The sequence below is a fragment of the Nannobrachium achirus genome, assembly GCF_963921795.1.
Source record: "Nannobrachium achirus genome assembly, chromosome: 18".
Classification (NCBI taxonomy): domain Eukaryota; kingdom Metazoa; phylum Chordata; class Actinopteri; order Myctophiformes; family Myctophidae; genus Nannobrachium; species Nannobrachium achirus.
In genome coordinates, this window is record NC_137825.1 from 55,315,320 (window position 1) to 55,335,886 (window position 20,567).

A 20,567-nucleotide genomic window follows, 5' to 3' on the forward strand; every position below is an offset into this window, starting at 1 on the left:
TGTGTTTTTTCAAGGGTTTTCCCATTGGATGACACAAACACAGTTTTTTTTTTAAGGGACGCACTCTGCTGGTGGAGGTAATTAACTCATATAAAGGCACCGCTCACTTCACACTGCACTTTCATTTAACTCCACATGATGCATTGGATATCCTCAACGCATGTCCCCAAACTAAGGTTTGCCAGACTCACTCAGCTTCTTCTTGATCAAGTGACCGACCAGGATCTGCGGACGTTGCTGGTAGCTGTGGAGAACCTCGCTGTTCAGCTGGTCTCCCTTAAGACGGTCCAATAGCGTCACACAGACCACGGCCGCTCGTAGGCCGCTCAGCTCGCACATGGCGGCAAAGACCGTGGACTCCATCTCGATGTTGCGGACCCCGGCTTCGGAGGCTTTGGCCAAGTACTCTTGTTTGTACTCTTGAAGCAGAACGCGCCGTCCAGACGGGCTTGGCCCTCGTAGAAGTCCATGGCGCACATGGTGTTCCCAGTGACCGTGTCGAACTGGTTCAGCTCCTCGCTGCAGCGGAGCAGCTCCTCGGCCAGGCCGCGGTCCAGGTTGGTGCTGCGGGCCACCGTCTTCCCCAGGATCACCTGCTCAAACCTGGGCTTGATCTGGGCATCCACAGCCTGCTTGGTGACCACGACAGTGCCGGGCTCGAGTCCTATTCCGCCCGAGGTCCCAATGCGTATGACTGTGACGTCTGTGCAACGAGCATGGTGGAGGAGCTTTATAAGCTCATGTAGCATTATCGAAGTGGACGAAAAAAAAAAAAAAAGGGCAAACAGTCCATCTCCCAAGGGACTATCGATACCAGATGTTTTCAGACACGAGGAGGAATGAGAGGGGCTTGGCTACATGACAGCATCTAGGCCCACGCCTCCTCTGAAACAACATCCAACCAGTATTTAGTAATGTTTACAACATTGTGCTGGCTTCATTTTAAAATACCAAGGTCTGCTGGTCATTCCATGGTTTGAGTAAAAGTCTGGATTCGGATGCATTGTTGATAATATTTCACTGATTGCTGCCCCCATCATTGAATTTAGTCAATTATATTGAGTTGAGCCACACTAGCTATGGAAATCTGTCGGAATCTGTCCGAATATTCCGTTAATTTAACCAGGAAAAAAAGTCAAATTAGATCTGAGCAGCATTTTTTAGCCTTCCACTAAATTACCAGCGGCGTCATCGTCCTGTTTGGTCATTTGCAGATTTTTTTTCTCGTATCAATGCAAGAACAATGGCTTCTATTTCAGCATGCTGACTTTCCAGGAGGAGAAATGTTAGTTTTCTATTAACTCATTCACTGTCAAGCATATTTACCCAAACTACTAACCAGTTTTTCAAGTAGTCACAGAATATTGTCATACCGAAAATCTTTCTCTGCTTCTGCGAGAGAGAAAAAAATCATTTGATCATTGAAAACTCCACTGTTTAGCGAGACACATAGCGAGACACGGAAGCGGAGAAGTGGACAATTATTCTGTGAAAAAGATAAACAGGAAGCGGATGGAGCGGTGTTTTTCCGATGACCTCATTTCACAGGTGATCCTAAGAGCCATGATTTAATGTAGTGGTTCTCAAACGTTTTCAAGGACCCCCAGTTTTGGTATCCATTAGGCCACAGGCTCCCATAACTCTGAGTGTACACATGGAACCAACTGGGCCATTCGGTTCCATTTGTACACAAACCAACAAAATCTCGGAATAGTCATTTGTTGTGATAGTCCGATCCGCCCACCGCAGCATTCAAAAGACGCCCACTGGTGTGAATCGCAAAATAATCCTGGCTATCCATTTGAAAGATAGAGGCCCTCGCGTCAACCTCATGTCCAGCTCCTCGTGTTTTTATCATCTGGTCTACAGATTGTCAGCCACCTAGCCGCCACAGTATGCCAAAATCTTTAGCATATTTTTGAAGCGGTGGAAACCGCTTCCAATGAATGGCTTTGTGTGTATCACGCCCATATATGGTGATCTCAGTCCAGAATGAACGGGGTTTTTCAAAAACAGAATTTCCGTTACCTTATGTCCATATATGGTCACTCCAGGCCAGAATGAACAGGTTTTTCCTGTCCCGTACGTGCAAAATATCAGTCCAGAATGAATAGGCTTTTTCAAAAAGCAAAATGTGTGTCCCATGTCCATATATGGTCATTTCAGTTCAGAATGAATAGGCTTTATATGTCCTGTACATCCAGAATATGTGTGCGGTGTCCCTCCCGGTCAGATGAATGGATACTTTGAGGATTGGTCAAGCTTCACATGATAATTTGGCCTTCAACCTATTATACCAACTGTCATGACGGCTCTCCAAATACATTCAGAATAGAGGTTTTATCTGTCCACCGCTTCACTTCGAACCGAGGTTTGATTTATGGTAAATAACTGAACCTGGTGAGAGCAGGAGAGGACCTGGTGAGACGTAGGAGGAGCCCGGCCAGGAGTCAACCCATAGAGCCTAGTTCTTCCATGCGCCAGAGTGGCGCTGCCCCCAATCCCGGCAGAGTAGTTCCGGTGCAGCACATTGAGTGACCCTGGTCTTTCCCTAATAGGACTGATCGTGGATAGCTACTGGGACGTAAGTCGGGACTTGATCAACCCCGGCCCCCAGGCTACATCACTGATGATACGTCCCAGTTGCATCCTTGTGATGTTTTTTCATTATTAGTTCTATTTATAGTGACTCATAGGAATAGACTATGTGACAACCAGGAATAGTTTGGTGACCACCGGAGAGTCGGTTGACGGCCGGAATGTAGACGGCACCCGGGAGCAGGTTGGGTTAGCGCCCCAGCCTGTGTCTTCCGTGAGGAAGAAGCCCAACAAATCCACGGTGAGGCCTTTAGGAGGGCCATTCAAGCCACAAGCGGAGCCTGCAGCACCACCTTGCCCAAGTGGAGCTTGCAGTACTACCACTGGCCAACCCTTGCGGCCCAACCACCTAAAGCAGCTGAATGGAATGTTTAGATCGGGAGTCTGGTGCAACGCACAGGTTCTGAACCTGGTGAGAGCAGGAGAGGACCTGGTGAGACGTAATTCCATTCTTCTTCCGTTCTTCCATGCGCCAGAGTGGCGCTGCCCCCAATCCCGGCAGAGTAGTTCCAGTGCAGCACATTGAGTGACCCTGGTCTTTCCCTAATAGGACTGATCGTGGATAGCTACTGGGACGTAAGTCGGGACTTGATCAACCCCGGCTGGGTCACCTGGGCGAGGGTGTATGATGTTGCGAGACCCGAAACACCCGTCGACCCCAGGCTACATCACTGATGATACGTCCCAGTTGCATCCTTGTGATGTTTTTTTCATTAAGTGTGAATGTATATATTATTCGATTTCACGTTACTTATACGTCACTCAGCGTTCTTGGTGATGTCACCAAGGGTTTTACTCCTGTGTGGGTACGCTGGTGTGTCTTCAGGGAACTTAACACACTGAAACTCTTGTCACACTGTTTACACACAAAGGGTTTTACTCCAGTGTGGGTACGCTGGTGTGTCTTCAGAGTCACTAACCGACTGAAACCCTTGTCACATTGTTGACACACAAAGGGTCTTTCTCCAGTGTGGACACGCTGGTGTGTCTTTAGGTAACCTAGCTGACTGAAACCCTTGTCACACTGTTTACAGACAAAGGGTTTTTCTCCAGTGTGGGTACGCTGGTGTGTCTTCAGGTGACCCAACTGACTGAAACCCTTGTCACACTGTTTACAGACAAAGGGTTTTTCTCCAGTGTGGGTACGCTGGTGTGTCTTCAGGGAACTTAACACACTGAAACTCTTGTCACACTGTTTACACACAAAGGGTTTTTCTCCAGTGTGGGTACGCTGGTGTGTCTTCAGGGAACTTAACACACTGAAACCCTTGTCACACTGTTTACAGACAAAGGGTTTTTCTCCAGTGTGGGTAAGCTGGTGTGTCTTCAGGTTACCCAACCGACTGAAACCCTTGTCACACTGTTTACAGACAAAGGGTTTTTCTCCAGTGTGGGTACGCTGGTGTGTCTTCAGGGAACTTAACACACTGAAACTCTTGTCACATTGTTGACACACAAAGGGTTTTTCTCCAGTGTGGATACGCTGGTGTGTCTTCAGAGCCGATACCTCAATGAAGCTCTTCTCACATATGAGGTTTTCCTTCCTGTGTAAGTTATCAGATGTTTCTGTACTTCTCCTGGCTGAGACAAAGTCCTCACAAGATCTTGGTTGGTCTGTGTCTCCTCGTTTCTGATTGGTGGTTACAAAGGAAAATGAGGGGAGCTGTCCATTTATCATCATTTGATCGTAGAGGTTGTGGAACCTGAGATGTGAAGGCGTATGGAAACTCAGAACTGGACACCTACGTCTTGGAAGATTAGTTCATGGACAGCACTGCCGTTACTTGCACTGTTAATTGGAAGGCGTTTCTTTGTCTATTATGGGCTGGAAAGATTTGGTTTTGATAACTTCTCTGTCAATCTCTGTCTCCCCCTCAAGTGTCCCCCTCAAAGTAAATACTCTCCCTTGGTCGTACCCAGACTAAATGTGATGTTTATAAACTGCGTCACATCTTATTCAGGCTGAGATCTGGTCTGATGTCACAAAACACAAACCGTTGACATCATTCCTAACAACGCCGATTTACACAGACACATGTGCGATTCATCTATCAGTGACTTTGGCTTTGTATGGCATTGTTTGTCTGCACACATTTCTCGCTTAAAAAATATGATGATAACTAGGTCCTTACCCATTCCTTTCCCATTCCCCGTTACTCAGACGGATGGAGGTTTTATCCCGTTTCTATATTTTAGTGTCACGTGAAACTTGACCAATAATGGAAATTGGCCCTTTTATAATAGGCTAGTTGTCATGTGAGGCTCACCAATCCACCGATACCCAAGGTTTTTGGACATAAATTTTGTCCGTTTATGCCCGTTCTGATTTGCTACGGGCATAGACGGCCCCTCTCGTGGCCATTATTATCCTTGATTGCATGACGTCACCCTTTGCCCCGCTTAGCTGGCACACTTATGACCCAGCAGAGGTGCACTTGTTGATAGTGACGTCACCAAGAATGCTGGTCCCTGATTGGCTGAGGGGGATGGACGGACAGACATTTCGTTGTTTAATTGTGGGCTCGCTGCACACATATGTTATTTTCATTATTTATCTATCAAATTCTCCTCAAAATGACGTAATTATCAGCTCCTCAAAATGACGTAATCTATCAGCGAAATTCTCCTCAAAATGACGTAATCTATCAGCCACGTTCTCCTCAAAATGACGCAAAGACAGGGCCCTTAGCCAATGAGGTGCAGGCAAAGGGTAGATCTTTGTGCCCATACATGGTGTTACATACGAGCCCACACTAAACAGTTATTATTTAACTCATTTAACTCTACCTCAGTGGTGTAAAGTAACTAAGTACATTTACTTAAGTAATGTACTTAAGTACACTTTTGAGCTATTTGTACATAACTTGAGTATTTCCAATTTGCAATACTTTTACTTCTACTCCATTACATCTCGGATCCAAATATTGTACTTTTACTCCACTACAAATTTTGAAAACTTTAGTTACTAATTACTTTGCAGATAAAAAATAGAATAGGCTATTATAAAAAAATGTATGGACCACTTTAGCCCCATTTTATACCTTGGCTATTTGAAAATAGCCGATCTACAAGCTCACAGCGCGTCGCATCGCGATGCGTTGTGAGCTTGTAGATCGGCTATTTTCAAACATTTAGTACTTTTACTTTTGGTACTTTAAGTACATTTTGATGCCAATACTTTCATACTTTTACGCAAGTACATTTTGAATTCTGGACTTTTACTTGTAACGGAGTACATCTACAGTGCAGTATTGATACTTTTACTTAAGTACAACATGTGAGTACTTTTTCCACCACTGCTCTACCTCTATTTTTATACAATGTGAAACCCACTGGTTTAACGTGGTTAATCTTAAGTAGGCCTGTGTCCACAATAACACGTTCATCAATATTCTCAACCACGTCCGTGTGAACAACTGTGAGTCATATATGTTCCATTGGTTTAGTACGTGAAATCAAAAGCATTGATCATTCTGACACATTGCTATACGAGTATAGCCATATCATTCTGTACCAGTTCAAGGAGAGATGTTATCTGTAATCGGAATGTTTTATAAATACCCACACTTTTGATTTTTGCTTGGAAAGTGGCCAACTTTTGTGACATTTTGATGCATAATTACATTATAGAACTGGCTGGTTCCAGCATACAATTCTTGGCCATCTGGCCAGTGATGTATATGGGACCAGTTACTCATATATGGAGACCCCTTCATGATAGTTATGTTATGTCAAAACATGCCCATATATGGACATTACCAAATATGGGCATTCCCATATATGTCCTTAATATTGATAACATAATATCCTTAATAATGTCCTTAATATTGACAATATAGGAATCTCCATATATGGGCATAAAACGTACGTTAATTAGTAATGCCAAGCAGGGCCTTGGTGAGTTAGGGCCTTGGTTTGATGCCTGTGGATATGGGCATAATGGGGTACCCTAACATTCTCATTTTCGGCCTGGGATTTATGATCAGAAATCTCCATGTATGGGCATAAAAGTTTTTTTTTCTTTTTCTGGGAATGACCATATATGGACTTTTATACCCTGAGAAATCTCGTAGCTTGTCTGACTGTCAGTACAGGAAGTGATGTCACGTGACATCCTTTTTATGCCCATATATGAGTCATTCTGTACCACATCACTGTGACTCACTGACATCACACTGACATCACTTTCTGTACAGCCGGACGGACAGACAGTCAGACAGACAGACAAGCGACAAGGTTTTTCAGGGTATAATGCGACCTAATACAATGAATAATACAATGAAGAGAGAAAAAAGCCAATCTACACACTCACAACGCACCACATTGGGCGACAGCGGCGCGGTGGTAACTTAGCACTAATTCCCAGTGGTGTAAAGTAATGAAGTACCGCTCCTACATCTGGCTTTGTGTGTATGTATGTAATTCCGTCCGTCCGTATACGGTCCTGCAGACTGTAAAATATAAATGTTATAATTTTGGGCAAGTTGGCCCACCCACCACAATAAGACTAAAATATGAATGTTTTCTTTTGACGCAAGTCGGCACTCTGTCGAGGTGCCAACTTGCGCCTTGTTATTATTATCAGGTCTAGTTTTTTCTACGTCACCAAGTTGGTGACGTCACCCTGTGTTTTTTCAAGGGTTTTCCCATTGGATGACACAAACACAGTTTTTTTTCAAGGGACGCACTCTGCTGGTGGAGGTAATTAACTCATATAAAGGCACCGCTCACTTCACACTGCACTTTCATTTAACTCCACATGATGCATTGGATATCCTCAACGCATGTCCCCAAACTAAGGTTTGCCAGACTCACTCAGCTTCTTCTTGATCAAGTGACCGACCAGGATCTGCGGACGTTGCTGGTAGCTGTGGAGAACCTCGCTGTTCAGCTGGTCTCCCTTAAGACGGTCCAATAGCGTCACACAGACCACGGCCGCTCGTAGGCCGCTCAGCTCGCACATGGCGGCAAAGACCGTGGACTCCATCTCGATGTTGCGGACCCCGGCTTCGGAGGCTTTGGCCAAGTACTCTTGTTTGTCCTTCTCGGTGTAGAAGCAGAACGCGCCGTCCAGACGGGCTTGGCCCTCGTAGAAGTCCATGGCGCACATGGTGTTCCCAGTGACCGTGTCGAACTGGTTCAGCTCCTCGCTGCAGCGGAGCAGCTCCTCGGCCAGGCCGCGGTCCAGGTTGGTGCTGCGGGCCACCGTCTTCCCCAGGATCACCTGCTCAAACCTGGGCTTGAACTGGGCATCCACAGCCTGCTTGGTGACCACGACAGTGCCGGGCTCGAGTCCTATTCCGCCCGAGGTCCCAATGCGTATGACTGTGACGTCTGTGCAACGAGCATGGTGGAGGAGCTTTATAAGCTCATGTAGCATTATCGAAGTGGACGGAGCGCCTATTCCATGGCTGACGGAAAGCACAGGACCCACTTTGTACATGGCATAGCGGTCTGTCCCTTCACAGATATTCGGGTACTCAGAATTGGGGTCCTCCAAACCCAGCACGCCAGCAATGTACTCGTTGAATTCTTTCATCCTCAGAGGACTTCCCGCAACACACACAAATTTGACGTCACCAAACATAGCCGGCAAGTCATGAGAGGAGGTTCCAAGATTGAAGTGGTAGAGTACGTCATCCTTCATGGTGTCCAGGTGTGGGTTGCTTAACTGAACCAGAGACGGTTTATGATTATCATCATTTGAGGCCATTTTAGCTGGTAAAACTAACTATTCAATGAGAAAATATTCAATTGCTGAATGTTTTCCTTTGGTCTGTCCAAATATATAGGGATCTCCGTTTGCTGATGTCAGGACCGTCTATGACATATTTATGACAAATACAATTTTTTAATGTTATTATTATTAATGCCTGGCAACGACGATTTGCACATGCGGCCCCTCCACATTCAAACCCAATTCCGTGTTAGCTCAAATGCAGAGTCTAGGGCAGGGGTGGATAACTTTGATGATGGAGAGGGCCACTACATTTTCACACTCACTCCAGAGGGCCACAATGCATATACATAGCAAAAATAGCCGATCTACAAGCTCAAAACACGTCAGATCTGTTATTTTATGCTATTTTTGAATTGGAATCCCGAAAACGTTTGTTTTAAAATTTCAAATGCATTTATATGTTCTAGTCATTTAGCTACTAATATAGACTGAAGTAATTAAAGCTGGTCATTTTTCCATGTTTAGAATTGTAACAGCTGAAATCAATGATATATCAGTACTCCAATATTAACCTGCGGGCCGCATTAAGTAAAGGTGGGGGCCGCATCAAGGGTTTTCCCATTGGATGACGTCACTGTGTGTCTTCTCAAGGGTTTTCCCATTGGATGACGTCACTGTGTGTCTTCTCAAGGGTTTTCCCATTTGATGACGTGAGCGAAGACACACGCACACAAACACAGACGTAGGTTTCCCTTAATTTATATTGACAACTTTCCAACATCCCATTGAGCATTGCGCAGAAGGCGAACGGCATTTCCGGCGTCGCAGCCGAGTGTGATCTACAAGCTCACAGAGCTTGTATGTCTGCTGTTAACCGGAAGTGTCCCGCAGATAATGCTACAGTAAAGTCTTGCGGAAACAGGTGGATATATACAAGACCATTCGTTACAGTGCATAAGACAGATGTCACCACAAATTTGGAAAGTGGAGCTGAAGATTTAAACAGACAGTGTCCCATACATCACAAGCCACCCCCACTGAAAAGGTGAAGAGAATTCAGAGCAATAATGCTTCTCGAGGACAGAAAGAAGTTCATCAAAGACAATGACATATGCTATACCGTTACCTTGCTTCCACCAGTCATCAGGCTAAAGACTGCAACATCACCATCAAGTATGTGGACTGTGGCAGTGAAAGGCACTTGGCAGCCCTTCACCCTGGCCCACCATCTCAGATGACCAATCCCCCCTCTTCCCCTCAAGAGCATGGCGGGGAGGCAAGCTCTTCAGAAGATTAGATTCTGAAATGACTTTTTTGGGCATTTTAAAATACTATGCCCTACGTCTCATGCTCTCACCAGGTCCAGGACCTGTGCGTTGCACCAGACTCCCGATCCAAACATTTCATTCATTCAAAGACTTGCACAAATATTCACGAGCCTGTAGATCTGCTATTCTTTTCTTCAGTATGGACACATTGATGTGTCTTCAGGCAATCTAACCTACTGAAACTCTTGTCACACTGTGAAGGGTTTTTCACCACTGTGGATACGCTGGTGCTTCTTCAGAATACCTAACCTACTGAAACCCTTGTCACACTGTTTACACACAAAGGGTTTTTCTCCAGTGTGGACACGCTGGTGTGTCTTCAGGTCACCTAAATCATTGAAACTCTTGTCACACTGTTTAAACACGGTAGAGGTTGTTGTGGCGGACTCTCTGAATCTCACAGTACACTCTTCTTGTAAAGGCGTTCTCACGGTCGTACAGTTTTTTAAAGATCATATTGCACGCACGCGCACGAACGCATGCACGCACAAACACAAACACAATTCAGAAGATGTATAGAGTTTCTGAATTGAACTCTTCAACTTTGACATTCACAGTGCTGTGGTTTAAGGGAGCAGGAAACATGTCTTTACCTCTAGGACCTTCCCTGTTATAAAGTGCTGGCATGCGTCACACTGTACTCCAAAGTGGATCTGGAAGTCTCTCTCGCAGTAAGGAACACCGTCTCTGAGGGAGCACAGGGATTTACAGAGTAATGTCACAAGATGTTCTTACAACAGTACAGTATATCGTCGTTGTCGGGTGGTAACCTTGTATGTCCAAAACCGTTCGTTTTGTATTTATCATTTTAGAAATGATTTAAACTAGTGAAAACAGCCGATCTACAAGCACACAACGCCTCGCGGGCGTACACATTTGAAACTTGGAGATACAAGGTTTCTTATTTACACCACCGTATTATGTTGGTGTGCCCATGGATTCTTGGGACATGAAAAGTGTGCCCATGCAGAAAAAAGGTGAGAAACACTGCTCTAAGGTATATTAATGACAGAGTGTGAAAATGTGTGAAAATGTCCAACCCTTTTACTCCTACTCCACTACATCTCGGACCTCAAACATTTTGTACTTTTACTTTTGTATAGTACATTCTGAAGCTAATACTTTCCTACTTTTGCTCAAGTACATTTTGAATTCCGGACATTTACTTGTAACAGAGTATTTCTATATTGCAGTAAGTAAAGAATGTTAGTACTTTTCCCACCACTGTTCGTTTTGTATTATCATTTTAGAAATGATTTAGACTAGTGAAAACAGCCGATCTACAAGCACACGGCGTTGTGTGCTTGTAGATCGGGTGTTTTCACTACTTTTGTGCGACGGCCTTGTATGATGAAGCAAGGCTTTGCTTTGCGGAAAAATGTACAAATTTGAAACTTGGAGATACAAGGTTTCTGCCCGACAGTGTATGAAGGGGGCTGTGAGTAGCAGCCAGGCAGCACGTGGACTCACTTGCTGATGTATTCTCCTCTCAGCTCTTTGCCACATGCTTTGCACTTGAAACAGCCCAGGTGCCACTGTCCATCCAGGGCCAACAGGGCCTGGCCATTCTTGATGTCTCTGCCACAACCTGCACAGTCTGGGGAGGGAGGGAGGGAGGGAGGGAGGGAGGAAGGAAGGAAGGAAGGAAGGAAGGAAGGAAGGAAGGAAGGAAGGAAGGAAGGAAGGAAGGAAGGAAGGAAGGAAGGAAGGAAGGAAGGAAGGAAGGAAGGAAGGAAGGAAATAATAACAAAGTAATTAGACTAAACCTATAAAGAAATGCTCACATAATTAAAGATTTTTTTAAAAACGAACTTAAAAGTAAGCAAAGAATCCGATCCAATGTGAACATGTACTGTACATGGGCTGTTTTCATCTGCCACCGTTGCATGACGAAGTATGAATAGGGCATACGTTATTAACAGCTGAATACATTTTAAACTACACGTTACACTAAAGTAAGTTAAAAAGGGACCATGCATTTGCTGAACAATGTCCACTTAGAGAACCACTACCCTAGAGGTTGGGTACCGTTAATGTATTGTTCAAAGTTAAAACAAAAAAATACGTAGTTATAAAAATACATTTATAAATCATGGGCATTTTTGTTTATTTTTTGTATCGAAAAAGTATCGAACCATGACAACAAAATATCGAACCGAACCGTACATTTTGTAAACTGTTGCACCCTAGATAGATAGCAGATCTACAAGCTTGTAAATGGGCTATTTTTGGCAAAGAGCTTTGGTGTAGAGGGGAAAAAGAGCAGACTAAGTACAGAGTGAAAGGTCAGTGCCAAACGACTTTTAGATCAACTTTCTCACTCTGGACCTCCCTGACAGACGACTTAAATCGACTTTGACTTAGAAAAAAAACTTTTTTTTTTTTTTTTTTTTTTTTGATTTTTTAAATTTTTTTTTAATAAATTTTTTTTGGGACCCCATTAAATCTAATAAACATGATTTCAATCGCGATTTTGCATGTTCCACCCCCATACAACCCCATCTTTATACAGGGCAGCCATCTTTGTTTACATAACATGTAAAACATAATGGCTATTATCTCAAGAATGCCTGAACGGATTTCCAATCTTTTTTTTTTGTTTGAAAGCTGTGAACAGCCTGCACAAACATGGTGCATGATCTGTGCATGATCTGTGCATGGGCGTGCATGATCTGTGCACTATAAATTACATGGAAGTCTATGGAGAGGGCTGGCAGGGAGAACCGAAGGAAGGAATATTAAATTGGCAGTAACTGAGTTTTAAGTATTGACAGTTCAAGTGGTTAAATATCTAAAAACGCAAATTGACATGAATCCAAAATTCACTGATGACTGTACTGTTTAACAATGAAACTATACGGAATCTATGAAAAGGTTGTGGGGGTTCCTGCTTCTAACCTCTCTCTCAACTAAGGGGTCCTTGGCCTGAAAACGTTGAAGAGCCCTGCATTAAACAAAAAGGTAATCAATAGAATAAACTGAGAAAATAATTGATAGTAGCTGCTGTAAATTCCTTGTATAGCCTATTACCAGTAGATGGCATTACAAGTATAATACTCTTATAGTGGAGTCAATCACCCTGTATTCAGTATTTTGGTTTGAGGACTACAAAAGGTGCATATCGTCACTGTCGGGCAGAAACCTCGTACAGTATCTCCAAGTTTCAATTATTATAATTCTTTCGCAAAGTAAAGCACTGCTTCATCATACAAGACCATCGCACAAAAGTAGTGACAGGCAGCAGTGCGAGGCGTTGTGTGCTTGTAGATCGGCTGTTTTCACTAGTTTAAATCATTTTAATTATAGTCTCATAGCCTACGTCAGGGGTCTTCAAAAGGGGGTCCGGGACCCCTAGGGGGCCCTCAGAGTTACTACAGGGGGTCCTCCAAATCTTCCAATTTATATTAACAACTTGAACCCTAGTGCCAATATTTTGAGAACTGTAGCTAAAAATAGCAGATCTACAAGCTCACAACGCCTCGCGCTGCGAGGCGTTGTGAGCTTGTAGATCGGCTATTTTCGGCAAAGATGCTTGGTGTAGAGGGGACAAAGAGCAGACTAAGTACAGAGTAAAAGGTCAAGTTTATTATGTAATTAGTGGTTAAATATCTGAAAATACAAATTGACATGAATCCAAAATACACTGATGATTGTGCTGTCAAACGATGAAACTATATGGAATCTATGAAAAGGTTGTGGGGGTCCCTGCTTCATCTCTCTCTCAACTAAGGGGTCCTTGGGCTGAAAACGTTGAAGACCCCTGACCTACGTAATTATATATACACGACTGAATTCTACCAAAAAGGTAATAGGAAGATTATCTCAAACCAGATCATAAAGAACTGCAGGAAAATCTCAGTGTTTCAAAACCAAAGGCTTATCTGAGTCTTTTATCTGGTAATCACTTCCCCCCCTAATGATTGAGTATTTCCACTGAGGCATGCTACAAAGAGCCCATTGAGCTCAACAAGAATGTGCTTGTGTACAGTGTGCGTGCGTGCGTGCGTGCATGCGTGCATGCGTGCGTGCGTGCGTGCGTGCGTGCGTGCGTGCGTGTGGTGTGGTGTGGTGTGTGTAGTGTGTGTAGTGTGTCATGCGTGCGTGTTGTGTGTTCATATAGATGAATTCCCCATGTTGCTAAGGTATGGCAACATGACTGGTGTCTTGCCATACCTTAGCTGTATCAAAAGACTGTATCAAGTACGTTATTCACAGGTAAGTGGTACCAAATATGCAGCTCGGCAAATAGTGTTCTATTTGACCAGGGGGAGGCAGTATAGAGACCAGGATTACTGCATGTTTTTTGTGAAGGTACCTACCCTAGGGGACACGGGGAGAACATGCAAACTCTACACAGAAAGACACTTTCGCCAACCCCACCTAGGGTATGGGCACTGATGACACGGAGGAGAGAACACTTCACTATTACCTGGGGAATACATCAAAATCTTTCGACCCAAAGGTCGAGAGCCAGTGTCTTAAGGTGTGTAGCCCAGGGGTTCCCAAACTTTTTTGTCTCAGGGCACCCCATAAATATTGTTTTAATCCGAGGCACCCCTACATTATAATTTTCACTCCCAGCACCTTATATTTATAGCATATCGTCGTTGTCGGTGGAAACCTTGTATGTCCAAAACCGTTCGTCTATAAAATGTACTAAACTAGTGAAAACAGCAGATCTACATGCTGTAGATCGGCTATTTTCACTAGTTTTTTGACAGTAATGATATTTTAGTTATTATGTTGCGAGGAAAACATTGAGATAATAGCCATTTTGGTTAGAACTGACTGAAAATAACGTTGTACTTCAAGTTTAAAATGATACTAAATAGTTTTTTCAAGTGTCCAAATGAATTCCAAATATTATCAAATTATCTCGTGGCACCCCTGGACTGCCGTCACCCACTTTGAAAACCCATGGTGTAGCCTACTCACTGTTTGATTTGATGTCTTTCTGGGTGGGAGACATGGGCTGGACACAGCGCTGGCAGAGGCAGTCCTTCCCGGTGAACGTGACACGATTCCCAGCAGGAAAGGGCCGTCTGTGAGTACAGAGAGACAACACTACCAAGTTTCAGTGGTGGAAAGTAACGAAGTACGTTTACTCAAGTATTGTACTTAGTCCAATTCTGAGGCATTTTTACTTTACGGATTTAGCCTTCAGCACTAGGTGGGGCAGGAAGAAATGACAGGGGGGCGACCTCCTGCCCACGCCTCTTGTGGCGTAGATCTATCTATCTAATATCTTATCAGTTTATCTATCCATCTACCTAGTCATAGCATAACATTTCAACTAGTTTAATATTTTTGAAATTTTAGATTTTTGCATGCCATCATGTTTGGTGGGGCAGACAGGGCATTTACTGTAGGGGGGCATTGCCCCCCCTTGCCTATGCCTAGATCCGGCCCATTATTTCCAATTTTCAATACTTGGACTTTTACATGTAGAGAATTTATATATTGCATTGCAGCATTGATACTTTTAAGTAAAACATTTGAGTACTTTTTCCATCACTGCCAAGTTTACATCTTAGCTAGACGAAGGGTCAAGTGTTTTGTGACCTTAAAACAGTGTTGATTTTGACATCAAATTTTGATTTAGTTTTAGTCTTTTGAACACATTTTAATTCATGTTTTAGTCATCTGAAATGTTTCAGTTTTAGTCTAGTTTTAGAAAAAAAAAGCGACAGTTGATTTTGTCGACAAAAGAATATTTTAGCGCCTTGATGGCTCCATAAAGACTGCCTGATTTTACACTTGTTTGCATACTGAAAATAGCCGATCTACAAGCTCACAATTTCCTTGTAGATCTGCTCTTTTCAGAGCTCAACACCCGAGCACAACCAAACATGAGATGACTTGTCTTTTAGTTCTACGAAATTGCCAATACATTTAGTCTTAGTTTCAGTCATCATAGCTTAGTTTTTATCTAGTTTTTGTCAGTGAAAAAGGTTAGTCGACTAACATTTTTCATCATAGTTTTAGTCAACCAAATCAACACTGCAAGTTCTTTTTTTATCCACCTCTTTCCGCGGGAATTTACTGGGGACATGTTTGCACCACACTTCCGGTTAACAGCAGACACACAAGCTCACGTCGCGTCGCAGATGCAGCCGTTGTGAGCTTGTAGATCACACTCGGCTGCGGCGCCGGAAGCTCCGTGCAACTTCTGCGCAATGCACGATGGGATGTTGGAAAGTTGTGGATAATATTTTACAAATGTTATGTAAATTACCACTTCAGGGCAACTCAATGGATTCAATTTAATAAACATACATATTGCACACTGGACAGTATTTCTGCCCGCTTATATATCCTTACTTGCAGAAGGTGCATACGAAGCAGGCAGGGTGATATGCCTTTCCCAAGGCTGTGACCACTTCCCCCTCCACAAACTCCCCACAGTTGGTGCAGCGGGTGCCATGGAGCCTCTGGTAGTCCACTGTGCACAAGTACTCCTCGTTCTTCATGAAGAACCCCCCACGGGCCAGGTCACATCCACACACTGCAGGTACACAGAATATATATATTATATATATATTGATATACACTGATATATTATTGATTTCAGCTGTTTCAAACATGCAAACATGACCCACTTTAATTACGTCAGTCTATATTAGTAGCTTAATTGAGCCGAGGCCCGAAGGTGAATGAAAAGCCTGCGTTCCCGAGGCTAGATGCTTAATGACTCGAACTAGTCTTTTTTTCATGTCCAATGTATTTGTATTTAAGTCCATAAAGTTAACAGAAGAACATACACGTTTTTACTTTTCAGGATATTACTGAGTAAAAATAATTCAGGCTTCAAATTCAAAAATAGCAGATCTACAAGCTGCTTGTAGATCGGCTATTTTTGCCTGTATATGCATTGTGGCCCTCTGGAGTGAGTGTGAAAATATAGTGGCCCTCTCCATCATCAAAGTTGCCCACCCCTGCAATACACGATACACCACTGTTTCTCAAAATGTTTTATGGGTCATGACTCGAGTAAAGATTCCATTTATTTTCCCCCAAAAAAGAGAAGAGATGTATACTTTTTCAAACAAACAAACAAACAAACATATCTAATGCATTCCATTAATAAAATAAATATTTGTGAAAAAAACGGCAAGCAAAACGTGTTGTGTGCTTGTAGAGCTGCACTAGTTTGGGTCCTGGGCAAACGTCTAATTTCTCTTTTGGGTCTCTGAAATGTTTGAATGAATCAATGCATTATACCGGTACAACCACCGTGTAAACTCTCTTCTCAACTCTACTCTTAAATTCCTTTTCATTCTAATTAGAGAGCTTGGGTTGTGGTGAGTTAACATCATTCAACCGTATAAGTTAACATCATTTCCAAATCCAGAATAAGTGTGTGGAGCCGAAACATTGCATTACTCTTGGAATACATGGAAGTGTGAGACTTGTGCTTTCATTGTACCTACGGTATACAGTTTACAGTTTAGGCATTTGTTTGTTTGTTTGTTTGTTACCTTTATTTATACTCGGAAATACAGTTGAGAGCAAGCACTCGTTTACAATGCAACCGAGATACAACAATGAACAACAACATATATACATATATACATTTACAGACATCATTTGAAATAATCAAAAAGAGAATACTTGAAAACTGTAGAAAGTTCAAGAAACTAAAAGCTAAATTAATTAAAACATATACAGTTTAGAACAAAGGTATTAGAAACCAGCATCCTAAAATGGCCTAAGGCCGGCAGATATTTTATTTTTAATGATTTTTGGAGCTTGTTCCATGCAAGTGGAGGACTGATAGAAAATGCTGCCTTGCCAAGCTCTGTATGAGCAAATGGAACCTCAAGCGTCAAAATGTCACTTTTAGCAGACACTCTAAATCCAGAGTGATTTACAGTACAATAGCAAGATAATGCTAATCAACATCAATACATCAAATGCATAGAAATAGTAATCTAAGAAAAAAACATAGACCAAGCACCTACGTATTCAGTAAAAAAATAAATAAATAAAAAACGTTAAAAAATAAAATAAAAAAGCTATCTAAATTACGTGTATGGTAATTGAGGGTAGGCAGTGCTACGGTAAGTGCTATGGGCTAAGGTGGAGTCTGAAGAGTTGAGTCTTCAGATCACGGCGGAAGCTAGGGAGTGGGTCTGCCGTTCTTAGAGCAACAGGGAGTTTATTCCACAATTTGGGGACCAGGAGGGCAAAGAGTCTACGACGAGTGGATCGATGTCCTGGGGTTTTTAGTGAGGGTTCTGTCAGCATCCCTGTGTTAGCTGAGTGAACGGGTGGGGTTGTAGAGTTCAATCAGGTTTTGGAGGTATGGAGGTGCCATACCTTTGGATGCTATATAGAGCGTAGTCCTATCCAAGTACATATCTGGATAGGACTAAATGTACTGTATTTCTCTCTCTGTGTGTGTGTGTGTGTGTGTGTGTGTGTGTGTGTGTGTGTGTGTGTGTGTGTGTGTGTGTGTGTGTGTGTGTGTGTGTGTGTGTGTGTGTGCGTGTGTGTGTGTGTGTGTGTGCGTGCGTGTGCGTGCGTGCGTCTGGCGCTTGTTTTCTATACAGTAATATGGCCGTGTGTCACTGTGCACCGGTATGTGTATGTGTAGGTGTCCAGTGTCTGTGCGAGTGTGTATTCACAAGCATAGATTTAGAATCACTGACTGACCCTATATCAGTGCAATGACAGGTTTTTGGCAGCCACAGCTATCTCTCAGCTTGTCCAGAGTCATTCGATAGCGCTCGTTTCCGGCACCGTCCCTCTAAACAAGCCTCCGTCCTGACACAATAGAATGCACTCAGACGCCAAGGGACAGAGTATCGTGGTTCTATTCCTGTCTTATTGTCGGCGTATCACGGTGCAGATTATGTGTTCTACAGCCGCTATTATTTTTAAGACTGCACAAAAGAGGGCCGGGTTTAAGAATTATAATTACAACTGTTCTCTCTTGGCATCGCTGAAAAATGCAGTAAAGAAGCCATTATGTGCAGCAACACAATAAAGGAATAAAGCTGGTTTTAATCTTTCATTTACTACACATTTTCATGAACTCCGGAAACGTTATCATTGCTATTGTTGTTTTTATAGTTTTTGTGGCTATTGTTTTGCTCATTTATCCCGGATCCACCAATTAATTCTCCTCCTATTTACAACTGAACTGAGGGACTATTAAGCAATAGATTCATTCTTGGCATTCGAAGGCAATTACCGACTGATCGAGCCTACTGAAATCAAAACATTTCTTTCATATTCCAAATTTCAAATGAAACCCTCCATAAACGGAATTGGTGGAGCAGACAAAATCATGTCATTGTAAAACGGTCTGCACATGCAGGCTTCGCGGTCTGTAAAAAGCCCCATTGTTTGCTCGGAAGCCGTAAACAGCGTCGCTGCGAAATGAAAGGGCTTCAACACAAGAGGGCTGTCAGTGTAGATTAGCCAGGAGGACAACTGTTAGTTACTGGATGTTCTCTTCACAGCACCATAACCCTGCACTGAGGACTATCCAACCCCGAGATGTTCTCCTTGGTAGTTGTAGTCAGTCAGGGGCGTCAATTGGGTATGGCAGGGGTATGCAGCTGCCATACCCTGGGTCCAGGGGGGGAAAATAAAAGTTACTTTTAAATATAAATCCATGAATGTCTCTTTGTCTATCTGCACAGTAAAATAACTACAAATGCAAAATTTTACAAAATGGTCACTTTAACAAGGTATTATTGCGACCGTAAGGTCGCAGTTTAGTATGAAAACCTCCACCGGCCGTCCGTCGGTCACAGGTGCGGTCGACCGCACGTCACACGTGCGGTCGACGTGTGATGAGGTCACGATGAGTCATCTATGCCCAAATATAGATTTCTAGGTCAGATGGCCCATAGAGTTTGTGATGTCAAACCTAGCAACCCAATATAAACAAACCTGATGTCAGACCTGAAGTATCCTTTTATACCCATATATGGAGATACAGAGATCTCCATATATGGGCATATTAGAAAGCCCATATATGGGCATATACGGATGACATCAGGGATATCCATATATGGGCATAAAAGGGACAAGGGCTTACAGTTAAGAGATCTCCATATATGGGCATATCAGAAAGCCCATATATGTTCATATACTGATGACATCAGGAATATCCATATATGGGCATAAAAGGGACAAGGACTTACAGTTAAGAGATCTCCATATATGGGCATAAAGGGACAAGGACTGTTACAGTAGATATAGAGATGTCCATATATGGGCATAAATGAACAAGGACTGACAAACACTGAGATCTCCATATAACCTATGGGAATATAAGGGACGAGGACTGTCAGCTTGTAGACCTATTTTCTAAATATTGTTGTACATTAAAAACTTGAAATGGGTCGTTCTGCATAGTACTTGGGATCTGTTGATGTAAATGTTCACATAGAGTGTAATAATTGGTAAAACAAACTTTTGGCCTATTCGTCGGTTATCTCCATATATGGAGGGATGTGTTGGTTATCTCCATATCTGGAGATTCAACCTTCAACGATTTTGACATCTTGTTACTAATCTGTCGGTAGATAATGCCGGTCTTATATAAGGGTCATTTGTGTACGGTGTGATGTCATACTGCCAGCATGACTCACACCATCCTTCCTAGACGATTTTGACATATTGTTTGTGGAGATAAGCGACCAACGGTCGCTTATCTCCCGATTAGGGAGTCTTACTGGTATATAAAGCATGTGTATGTTTTGTTGCGACCATAAGGTCGCAGTTTAGTATCAAAACCTCCACCGGCCGTCCGTCCCTGAGTCACACGTCACACGTCACACGTCACACGTCACACGTCACACCTTTGCCCTGCTCATATCTCCGCATCAGTATGACATCACACTCACTCTAAGAAATGATTCTGTGACCGAGTAAATAGCACTATTAGAAAAAGTTATATTTACTCAATAAAATCACTGAATATCATGTATGTGATTGTTTGAGTA

General features: G+C 43.0%; 2 protein-coding genes and 1 pseudogene across 3 annotated transcripts in view; all 3 read right to left on the reverse strand.

Moving 5' to 3' along the window:
* The window catches only part of LOC308303195 (actin-binding LIM protein 1-like), a gene marked incomplete at both ends in the record, with an annotated part of 95,873 nt that overhangs the window by 49,182 nt on the left and 26,124 nt on the right, over positions 1–20,567 (reverse strand). Inside the window, 4 exons of the mRNA XM_080747519.1 lie at positions 10,200–10,293; positions 11,077–11,203; positions 14,542–14,648; positions 15,928–16,111. Coding sequence (XP_080603645.1) covers positions 10,200–10,293; positions 11,077–11,203; positions 14,542–14,648; positions 15,928–16,111 — 512 coding nt within the window. The remainder of the gene's footprint in view (positions 1–10,199; positions 10,294–11,076; positions 11,204–14,541; positions 14,649–15,927; positions 16,112–20,567) is intronic.
* Positions 172–1,565, reverse strand: LOC308303823 (uridine phosphorylase 1-like; annotated as a pseudogene). Its single transcript has 2 exons — positions 1,537–1,565; positions 172–804 (listed from the first exon to the last, which is right to left on the reverse strand). The product of its transcript is annotated as a uridine phosphorylase 1-like (transcript).
* Positions 7,394–8,263, reverse strand: LOC308303824 (uridine phosphorylase 1-like; the record flags this gene model as incomplete). Its single annotated transcript, XM_080748321.1, has 1 exon — positions 7,394–8,263. Exon 1 carries the CDS (start codon positions 8,243–8,245, stop codon positions 7,394–7,396), a length of 852 nt encoding a protein of 283 aa, XP_080604447.1. The 5' UTR covers positions 8,246–8,263.